The 11369-nt window shown below is 32.9% G+C and overlaps 1 protein-coding gene across 2 annotated transcripts; it reads left to right on the top strand.

Annotated features, from left to right (window-relative positions):
• Window positions 1-11: 11 nt before the first annotated feature.
• LOC109852622 (contactin) lies at window positions 12-10519 on the top strand. Of its 2 annotated transcripts, XM_020423938.1 has the most exons (9): window positions 12-310; window positions 418-1657; window positions 3441-3816; window positions 4043-4145; window positions 4253-4725; window positions 4919-5197; window positions 5444-5893; window positions 6094-6809; window positions 7820-10519. In XM_020423938.1, the coding sequence occupies exons 2-9, from the start codon at window positions 854-856 to the stop codon at window positions 8291-8293; spliced, it is 3675 nt and encodes a 1224-aa protein (XP_020279527.1). In that variant the 5' UTR covers window positions 12-310; window positions 418-853; the 3' UTR covers window positions 8294-10519. The 2 variants fall into 2 exon arrangements, with proteins under 2 accessions (XP_020279527.1, XP_020279526.1); XM_020423937.1 differs by having other exon boundaries at window positions 12-1657.
• The last annotated feature ends 850 nt before the right edge of the window (window positions 10520-11369 follow it).

Raw genomic sequence — 11369 nt, 5'->3', positions numbered from 1 at the left:
TGAAATTACTTTTTATTGTATCCTCGATATTACTCTGCTACGTACCAGCTAACCACAGTTAACTCAACTCAAGCGATACAAGACAGCGCTGAGTTAAGTTGTCATGAATCATGCGGATTACAGATGGTCATGTCTACAAAATTTTCGGTCCTAGTAAAACTAACTTGAACTTGAGTTATCGTAAACACCCATTGTTAACAAGCGCTTTGCGGTCTGTTCTTTTTAGCTGAACTTCTTGCACTATTCATTTTTCGTTTTTTAAAAACAGGGAGTTGATTCTGTATCACGCAGTGTAGTGAAAATTACAAAAGTGAGCGAATTTACTAAAATATCTATGATCTTTTTGGTCAACAACTAGTAAATTTGTTCACTTTTGTGATTTTCACTACATTGCATGGATACACAATCGACTCCCAGTTCAGCTAAACAAACAGACCTAGAGAAAAAGAACAAACCTAGGGAGTGTCCTGGATAATGTTGTAGCGTTATGTAGCGTCGCGTTTGTGCAAATGTTCGAATTTTTTTATTTTACCTTTTGAGGCTCAATTTGTTTTACATCGTGTACATACAACAGAGGTTTAGTGTGTGTTTAAGTAAACATTCCGATTTCTACTGCTGATATTGAACGTTTAAATGAAATTATCACGTTCTAGCAATCAAGAAGAGTTCAATAAGAACGTCATCTACAAAGGAGTGTCTTCTAAGAATTGAATTTTCTTAATTCTTTTAATTTTAATATATTTGCAGTTTAATCCTTTAGTCAGAGTTTAGTATATGAGTACTATACAGTATTGAAATAATACTGTATATTATTGAATTTTTACAATGTTTATGTAATTATAAAATAGTCAAAATGATGTATTTATTGAATGTTGTGGCGATATTCTCGCTTATTCTGTCAGCATTTGCGCAAAATGTCTTACATGGAGAATCAATTTATGAGTGTCCTCAACATTGGATACGATTTCAAGAATCATGCTATCGCTTTATTAAAAGTCCATTGAGACTACGAGAGGATGCGCGAAAGAACTGTCAGGCATTTCAAAGTGATTTACTCACAATTAACTCTTTGGATGAGCATAGCTTTGTGCTCTATCAGTTGCTAAGGCAAGATCCACAACATCATACATGGTACACTGGAGTAAAATATCAAAGTGGTATATGGATAAATGAAGCTGACGGTACAACTCTAATAAATATGGATAATGCCTTTCTGCCTGAGTCTAATGATAATACAGTAGGAAGAGATTATTTGGCATATTCTTACTCCAATAATCTCAGAAGATGGGGATTAGAAAAAGTTACTGGTAGAGAAATGCTTTTGTACATCTGTGAAGCACATATTACTACTCTATATGTGTTATTAGAAGACAATCGAACTTATCACTATGGTGTGGATATTGATAACCCTCTTCAGATACCTAGAGGTCCATATTTTATAAAACAGCCTGTTAATAAAGTATTTGCTGTATCTAAGAGCAAGACAAGCAACAACATCGCATTGAGCTGTTTAGCTAGTGGTTATCCTACTCCAACATATGAATGGTTTAAAGAAGATTATAAAGATGATCGACGTATTGCAACAAAAATAGATCCTCTTTTAAATAGTAGATATACTGTGAGTGGAGGAACACTGATCATCTATGAACCAGTTGAAGTAATTATGTTATGTGTTTGGTATAGAAAAAAGTTTTTTATGCATCATGAATAGTTTTTGGCTCTTAAATGGCCTAATTTTGTATCACTTTGATTACTTTTTCAAATCTTGAAAATGTTCTTTTAATATTTATATTTTTTAATAAATAATGAATCTTGGCTATTGAAGCAATAACACTGTTGTTAGAGTGTAATATAAAAGTATAAATATAAAAGTAAGTTTTTGATTATTGACAAGTGGAAGACAAAACTTCTCTCCTAATTGTAGTAAGTTTTTGATTATTGACAGGTGGAAGACAAAACTTCTCTCCTAATTGTAGTAAGTTTTTGATTATTGACAAGTGGAAGACAAAACTTCTCGTCCACCTTTACATGTAAGATACGTTGATGACATAGCTCTTATGGTTCCTAAAGAGCAATTTGNTGCTGTTTTAAATCTGTACAATAATTATCATCCACGTCTTCAGTTCACTTTGGAGGTGGGTGGTGATAGCTCAATTTTTTAGACATGACTATTATTAAAGATAATAATAAATTAATACATGACTGGTATCACAAGCCTACGTTTTCGGGTAGATACCTCAACTTTTTATCTAACCATCCTACATGTCAAAAAAAGGCACGGTTATTAGCCTTGTGGACAGAGCCTTCTTTTTATCACATCCGAAATTTCATTCAAAAAACTTTGACTTTATTTTTAATTTATTACTTGACAATAATTATCCTATGGACTTTATTTTTGACAATCTTATAATCAGACTGAAACAGAATTTTTATAAAAATAATGACATAAGAAGGTTTTTTGTCTAACAAGAATTCTAATGAAAAGCAGCATCACTGGTTTGTCTTACCTTATATCAATAAATTTTCTGAGAGATTTTCTAATATATTTCCTACTGACTCTCACACACGTTTAGCTTATTTTAACCTAGACAAACTGAGAAAATTCATCAACGTTCTTAAGGATCCTTTACCTCTTTTTTCACATCCTTCCGTGGTATATAAGATCAATTGCCGCGATTGTGCAGCTTCTTATGTAGGACAAACTGGCAGAATGTTACAGGCCAGAATTAAGGAGCATAAATGTCACATCAATAGAAATTCCACTCAGAAGTCTGTAATTACTGAACATAGACATCAATTTTCACATGATTTTGAGTGGGATAATGTAGAAATTTTGGACTTTGAGAGATCATACAGAAAAAGGTTGGTGTCAGAAATGCTCCACATAAAAAGTCAAGTCAGCGGACTTAATTTACAGTGCGATACAGATAATTTAGATAATGCCTATTTACCGTTTGTCGATAAGACATCGTAAATTGATATGTTTTTTCGTTAAATTTGAATTTTGTCTTTACACATGCGTTGTTTCCCAGTCGCATTTCCACCTTTGTAAAGTGTTGGTCGGGATGGCTAGTGTGGATATCCACGATCAACATTGAACGACCTATTTTTTACAATATAATCTGTAAGTGACTCTGTATATTTTGTATTTTTTGCGATTTTTGTTCAAATCTTTTTTGTAATTTTTATTATTTGTATTCTAATATTTGTTTTTACACGTTATTTATTGTAGATATGCATTTGAAAAGGACCTAATACAAGGTCGAAAGCGTTCATGCTTATTTATTTATTTAATTGTATAATAAACGGATTTAATCACATACACTCTAACAACAGTGTTATTGCTTCAATAGCCAAGATTCATTATTTATTTGAAATTTCTCGAAGCTTTATACTATCATCTTTACATATTTATATTTTTTATTACTTTTAACTTACAGAAGAAAGATCATGGTTCATATCATTGCAAAGCAACTAACAAATTTGGCACAATTATATCTGAGAGTGTGCAGTTGTCATTTGAGAATATTAAAGAGTTTAACTTAAAACGGACAGGACAACGTGGAAATAATCATTGGGGCAAAGTAATTGACTGTGATGCACCAAAGGAACTTTCAGGCATCAAATATTTATGGGCACGTGATTTCTTCCCTCAACTTGTTGAGGAAGATAAACGTGTGTTTGTCTCATATGATGGATCACTTTATTTCTCAGCATTGGAAACAATCGATCAAGGGAACTATTCGTGTAATATTCAAAGCGCATCTGATAATGGACGAAATGGCCCATTTTTCCCATTAAGGGTGGACATGCACTGTATTTATATCTTTAAATTTGTTTTTAAGAATGCTTTCTAGCTATGTACACAGGTGACACTGTGTAACACAGTTTCTATTAGTGTTAGAAAGACCATATCAGTATCTCACTCACACCAGTGGACACTGTGTTACACAGTGTTACCTGTGTACATAGATGGAAAGCACTCTAAATATTCAACAGTGTAATAGATAATTATTAAATATAATAACTTTTTGTGGTTTAGCTACCTTTCAACAGCTTCAATTTCCTAATACGTTTCCAAAGGCATTCCCAGGATCGCCAATAGCCGGAGAAGATGTAAGAATTGAGTGTATTGCATTTGGATAGTAAGTTTTCTTGTATTTTAACATTTAATATATTTTCCTATATTTTAACATTTTTTCTACGTGCAAGAGTATATGAACTTTTATGACTATAATGAATACATTCTTAGTCCCGTGCCGTCGTACAATTGGACAAGGATAGGTTCCGATTTGCCGCGCGGAGCGTATACGATGAATTATAAGCGAGTATTGATATTACCTCGCGTACGCGTGGAAGATCAGGGCGAATACGTTTGCCACGTGTTCAACGACAAGCAGTTAATTAAGAACTCCATACAATTGAAAATAGAAGCAGCACCTAATTTTACCATTCCTTTGGTCGATAAGCATATGGATAACAGAGCAGATTTAACTTGGACTTGTGAGGCATTTGGCATACCGGATGTTAATTACACTTGGTTTAGAAACGGTGAACTTTTGGACATGTATACTTTACCACCAGAAGACAGAGATCGCTATAATATACGAGATAACGTGCTGAGCATAAAACATCTTGATCCCGAAAGAGATCAGGCTATGTATCAGTGCTGCGCAACAAATGCGCACAAAACAACATACTCGTCAGCGCAACTTAGAGTTCTGTGTGAGTATTTAAATAAAAAAAAAACAAATTTATAATAAAATTTATTTATTATAAAAAATACTAAACATATTTATTTAAATGTTCTTATATTTTATTATAATTTATGACAGAAATAATGTGTGAAAGAAATTATACTATCAAAAAGTAAAGTATGTTATGTGTAATAAAATATTAATTTTTTGAATACTTTTAGCATTAAAACCTTCATTTAAAAAACGGCCTATGGAATCCGAGACGTATGCCGCAGAAGGAGGTAATGTCACAATTGTGTGTAAACCAGAAGCCGCGCCTAGACCAAAATTTGTATGGAAGAAAGATGGAAACGTAATCGGATCAGGAGGAAGACGAAAGATTCTGGATACAGGAAATCTTATTATTAGTCCGGTGTCGCGAGATGATGAAGGAACGTATGTGTGCACAGCGACAAATCAATATGGTACCGATGAAACTCGTGGACGATTAATTGTGTTACGTAAGTTGAAGCTTTTAATTGATTCTAAAATTATCTTGGATCTAAACTATCTTAGATATTTTTTAATTTATAAAAGAAATTGTGTGTGTGTGTGTGTGCGTGCGTGCGTGCGTGCGTGTGCATGCGTGCGTCTGCGTGTGCGCGCGCGCGTGTATATATATAAACATCAAACATTATTAACTAAATATATTAATAAAATAAGTATATTAACGATAAACATTATATATAAATAATATTGTTATTCAGGCGGACCACAATTTATTGAAAGATTGCCACCACGGTTACTTATGTCTTACAACCAAAATCAGACATTGCGCTGCTTAGGTTACACAGATGAAATGTTGGATGTAGCATATATTTGGAAGCACAACGGTATGCGTATTCGCGATAAAGACTTACGAAATAACCCACGATGGCATATCGACGGTGAATATTTGGATATTATAAACACCACGTTTGCTGAAGCCGGAGAGTATGAATGCATCTTGAGAAGTGCAGTCGGTGAAATTTCAAGCAAGACCAATTTAATCGTGGAAGGACCGCCTGGACCGCCCGGTGGAGTGCAAGTGGTGAATATCCTCAAAACTTCGGCCACATTACAATGGACCGATGGTGCCTTGAACGGTAGACCAATAACTATGTATACAATCAGTGCGCAAACTAATTGGAATCACACATGGTTTCCTCTTATAGAAAGTAAGTAAAAGCTCAGTCTTCAATAATCATAACTTTCACAATATTTTATTTCAACAAAACTATTTTGTGCGCGTGCGTGACTAACTTCTTGTTTGTGTTAACTTTTCTATAATATTTTTTATATTATATCTGTTTTACTCTATTTTTACTATAGCTTTTTCCGGATAAATATATTCCAAAGTTCTTTTTACTTTTTTTAGATATTACGGCTATTGAAATCGATAGATATACCGGTCGAAAACAGGCAACCATAACGAATGTTTTAAATCCTTATTCTACATACTTGTTTCGCGTATCGGCTTTCAATGAATTTGGTTATGGTCCTCCATCAGCTCCATCACCTCAATATAGCACAGCGCCCGAAAGACCTACGAAAGCACCGTCAAATATAGGTGGAGGTGGCGGCAAAATTGGAGATCTCACAATCACATGGGATCCTCTCGGTCCGTCCGATCAGAACGGTCCTAGACTTTATTACAAAATATTCTGGCGTCGCAAAGGACATGATACAGAGTTTCAATCGTTGTCTTTGGACAAGTACGGCAACGTCGGCAGTAGTGTTGTGCAAATTCAACAAATATATTACTACACAGAATATGAAGTAAAAGTGCAAGCAATTAATGACATAGGTGAGGGTCCTATATCGGAAGTGCGGACGATATACAGCGCGGAAGATATGCCGCAGGTTGCGCCACAGCAAGTAGTCGCTATGAGTTACAATAGCACTAGTTTGAACGTTAGTTGGGTGCCGATCGAACAGACACGCGAACGAGTACGAGGCAAATTAATTGGTCATAGAATTAAATATTGGAAGCAAAGTAATCGCGAAGAGGATGCGACTTATTACTTGTCGCGCACCACACGTCCTTGGTCGCTAGTCGTGGGACTGCAACCGGATACATATTATTTCGTAAAGGTAGAATAGAAAATATGTAACTTTTATTTAGGAAATATTTATATCTTTATAAATCTTAGGAGAAATAAGGTAAATACGATTATACAATATCTTGACACACACATATGTTGTTAAAGACACTCCTGAGTAACAATCAAAAAGTTTTAGCCGTCGCTCATTGTTCATTAAAAAGTTATTAGCAAAAAATATTTGAAAAAATGATACTTATTTTAACATGTAGAATAGGAGTGACGGACTTTTTCTCCGCCAAGTACCATATGATTCTCTTTTTACTTGCTTCGATAACCTCCACAATATATAGTTTGTTTTAAGTACTGCGACAACATTTTCACATTCCCATTACTATCGCGACTTATATATTTTAATTAACTATACTTTCCGTAATATAAGCAGAAGATCGACATCTCCTAATGAGAACACTGTGGGCGCGTCATTTTAGCATCAAGAGATAGCATATCAACAGACAAAATTTCACACAACATGAAAATTTGAAAACTCATGTAGAATCTCGCTTTACGTGGAGGTAGGCCTTCCTTCTAGGGAAAGCTTTACTATCAAGAAACTCAAGAGTCTCCCGTAGAGGGAACAGAACACTGTCTCTATGCACACACTTTTCACGTGAAAAGGTTCTACATAAGTTTATAGTTTACCAAATTTTTAACTTTTATTGGTTTTAACAATCATTTGTGTGATTATATTTTTTATTAACGTTTTAATGAACAATGAGCGACGGCTAAAATCTCTTAAGGACTACTTAAAAGAGTGTTCTCGACATATGTCAAGATCAAAGTCATCAGAGCATCTTTATATTGAACATTTACAAAATAATTTTTTTTTTGTTGAAAAATATTTTCACTAATTTAGAGGCAGGTTAAATACGAGATTATTACTATCAAACTTAGAAAAGGAAGTATTTAAGATTGACGCACTTTTTATATAAAATTTAATATATATGTATATCTAATTTATTATTATTTTTATCTAATGAAGATTTGGTAAATTTTACAAAGGTAATGGCATATAATTCTGCCGGAGAGGGTCCGGAAAGCGAGCGATACTTGGAGAGAACTTACCGCAAGGCACCACAGAAACCGCCATCTTCAGTGAATGTATACGGAGTAAATCCATCGACAGTGAGAGTTGTCTGGCGCTACGTACAGCCAAGTCTAGAAGAAGAGCCGTTGATTGGATATAAAATACGCGTATGGGAGGTCGATCAAGACATGAGCACAGCAAACGATACGATTATACCGGGCGGCTCCAAACTGGAAGCTGACATCAAAAACTTAAGTCCAGGAAAAGCGTATCACTTGCGAGTGCTTGCGTTTAGCAATGGCGGTGACGGTCGAATGTCGAGTCCCACTCATACATTCCAAATGGGCGAACCTGCTGCGTTTAGAAGCACTGCTAGCAACAATAAGATTTTGGATGCTGCTTTGCAAATAACTCTTGTTGTTTTTATCGCTATGTATAGTGTAAAATAATTACTAGTAACTATGGCAAGCTAAAATAACAATAACAGAATATAAATTTTATGTAATGTTTTCAAACGCGTAAAATTCTAAAGCATTTAATGAAAACTATAAAGCAAAGTTGAAAATAGATTTCTCTTTGTTTTAGGTTTTTGGATAATTTTGAACAAATATGTATTCTTGACAAGTAAATATCGCTATTTTTTATAGTACGATTTAATTTTTTTACATCATTTATAATGTAAAACATTTATAAAACAGATTTGTCTGTTCATGTATAAAAAAACAAAGAGCACATTAGTAATCACATATGTTTAGTTATATAAAAACAAGATAAAATACTCGTAATTATAACTTTGCAATGCAAATTTATACACGGTTCCGTTTCGAAATTCACTGCAAATACTAGAAATCTATAATATATGTTACGAACTATAAATTTTTAGTACTTACAGTGACTTATTGTTCACGACTTGTCATATACTATGCACACAAAAAGTAAAAAAAAATAGATTTTGCAAGTATAACACAATTTGAAAATGAAAGAGTTAACAAGATTTATATTCTAGATATATGCAATATCTTAATTAATACGCTACGCGAGACTTATTAATATTAAAGAGAAAACTAAAAAACTGAGATAAAAAAATAAGAATTATATAATATAGTAGAGTGTAAACGAGAGCGTTATTTTCCGTCCATTAATACAAAAGTAAGAAATAGATTCTCGGAGCTTATTTTGACAATATATAATGTCTTAAATATTGAATTATGGTAATTATTTAAGAAAGTGGACTTTCTCACCGATTTCAAAAAGCTTGAAATATATGTTGTTAAGAACGTTATTCTGAACAACTTTTCCTTATACATCTTACCACCGCTCGGCTTTAGTTTTCAAGTTATAAACAAAAGAACTTTTATAATTGAATACTAATTTTCCAACATTGTGTCGATTTCTTAAGTTAATATGTTTTTTTTATTTTGTATAACACGTGTAAGCAAGGGGGGCAGCGCCTATACGCTTACAACGCGAACATAAAAAAAAAAATAATAATTTTGTGCAACAATTGATTTGAACTTGTGTTCGTTTCAACTCGAGTTTATTGAGGTTATCACGCATCACGTAACGCATTGTAATATATACGTAAATGCAATGGACTTAACGTTCTAACATGAAAACGATTGGAGCTAGATTTCCCATAACGTGATTACTTTCAGAGATAATCGTAATAATCGTAATAAACCTTCTTTTGTTTATAACTCGAAAACGAAAGCCGACCGGCGGTAACGTGTATAGGGAAAAGTTGTTCAGAATAACGTCCTTAACAACATATTTCGATCTCATTGAAATCGGTGAGGAAGTTCGCTTTCTAAATAATTACCGAAATTATACATACAATATATGTACATCACAGTATTAGAATACTTTTAGATATAAAGATTACAGGAGAGAACTTGATAAGTCACATTTTCGTGAGTTTAGAGGAGAGCGATTTTAAAGTTCGAAACGTATGTGTATTTGAACACGTTTTTTTTTATTTTTTTTTTTATAAAAGTGCTTATATCTTAGAATCTGTAAAGAATTTTTCTCTTTCGTCCTTAGATAAGGTAAATGTCCCAGTATCCAGACGCTTAAGGAATAGCGGCAAAATATCTACTGATTGAATGCGTACAAGTATCATAAAATTAAACAATTTTTTTGTTTTATTACAAGTTGATACAATCAATTATTGAAAACTGAAACAATAAACTTATTAATAACTTTCTGAATTACGTTAGATGTATCTCTTTGAATAAAAATACAAAAATGTGCAAATGCCCCAGTAAGCGGACAAAATGCATATATAACTAATAATTTTCAATGTTATATTATTATTTTACTTTATGTTAATAAATGTTTATACTTTACGATAAAAAGTTTTGTTTTTTAAAATTATATTAAAGATTAAGATACAAAATGAATGGAATTTGCATTATTGTCCGGATACCTGGATATGTCAGGATACTGGGACATTTATCTTAATTAAAATACTCCATTGTAACTAGCAAATGAAATGAAAAACAGAATCCTGCCATATCGAAAAAAAAAACTTATCGAGTTTTTCTCTCGTAGTCTTTATATGTGTATGAGAAAAGTTTTGTATAAACCACAGTGTTCACAAGTATACTGCATATAAGATAAATAAGAACTTGAGAAATTCTATTATTATTCTGGTATCAAACTTAAAAATATCTATCTTTAAGAAGTATATATTCTTATTTTAATACAATCTTTATATATTATTTTTTACATTTGAATAAAGTTTTTATGGGTAAATATTTACAAAAGGTCATCACCTTCCGAATTCAATAAAGTTAACATATGTTGTCAAGAACACCTTCCTGAGTAACAATTGTTAAAGAACCAATAAGATGAACAAGAAACACGCTTACGAGTTGTAATTTGGCGCGGCGCACGAATAGCACAAGGCGCAGCCTTCTGCTATTTTATCTTGCTCCGTTACTTTGACGAAGCATCAGTTTGCAATTTCTTTGCAAAATTTGTTTATCGAAAACGGAACGGATCGAAAAAGCAAAGTCAAAAACATATTTAAAAATTTGATATCTAAATTAAAGTGAAGTAAAACGCGTAATTAAAAGTTTTACGTAAAACTTTTCGTACGCGTACTTTATTTTCTCTTACGGGATGGATTCTAGTAATGATACTTAATCGCGTATATTCAAAAAATCAAAACTAAGTAAGTCGTAAAAATTAAAGAAATATCTGCTAATTATATTCTTTCCCGATATACTTTTCCGATAGAATGTCTCTAAAATTTCTTACTTTATCGTACAATTCTCGCAAAAACAATGTATTCTTTAATCAATATTAATAGATAATTAACAAAAAGTGAAAAAGTGGCAAAAGTTTAAAATAAAACAATTCGCGAAATATAAAACCGCGTACACGACCGCGATCGCGTGATTTCCTCGCAATTTGCAAGGTCCAGGGCGTCGATTTCGACGCAAGGCGAACTAATCGTTCGCAATTTGTTGAAAATAAGAAGTCGTCGAGAAAAAACCGGTCCAAAAATATTACATTAGAAAA

Source organism: Pseudomyrmex gracilis, unplaced genomic scaffold (assembly GCF_002006095.1).
Source record: "Pseudomyrmex gracilis isolate BER0280 unplaced genomic scaffold, ASM200609v1 scaffold_32, whole genome shotgun sequence".
Classification (NCBI taxonomy): domain Eukaryota; kingdom Metazoa; phylum Arthropoda; class Insecta; order Hymenoptera; family Formicidae; genus Pseudomyrmex; species Pseudomyrmex gracilis.
The sequence above is the reverse complement of the archived record's forward strand: the minus strand, read 5'-3'. Positions and strand labels throughout refer to the sequence as shown.

Excerpts from the sequence above, each read along its gene's own strand:
- LOC109852622 (XM_020423938.1), top strand. The coding sequence starts at position 854 with ATGATGTATTTATTGAATGTTGTGGCGATATTCTCGCTTATTCTGTCA. Across the intron at positions 4,726-4,918 it reads AGCGCAACTTAGAGTTCTGT|CATTAAAACCTTCATTTAAA; the intron begins GTGAGTATTTAA and ends GAATACTTTTAG. Across the intron at positions 6,810-7,819 it reads ATACATATTATTTCGTAAAG|GTAATGGCATATAATTCTGC; the intron begins GTAGAATAGAAA and ends AATTTTACAAAG.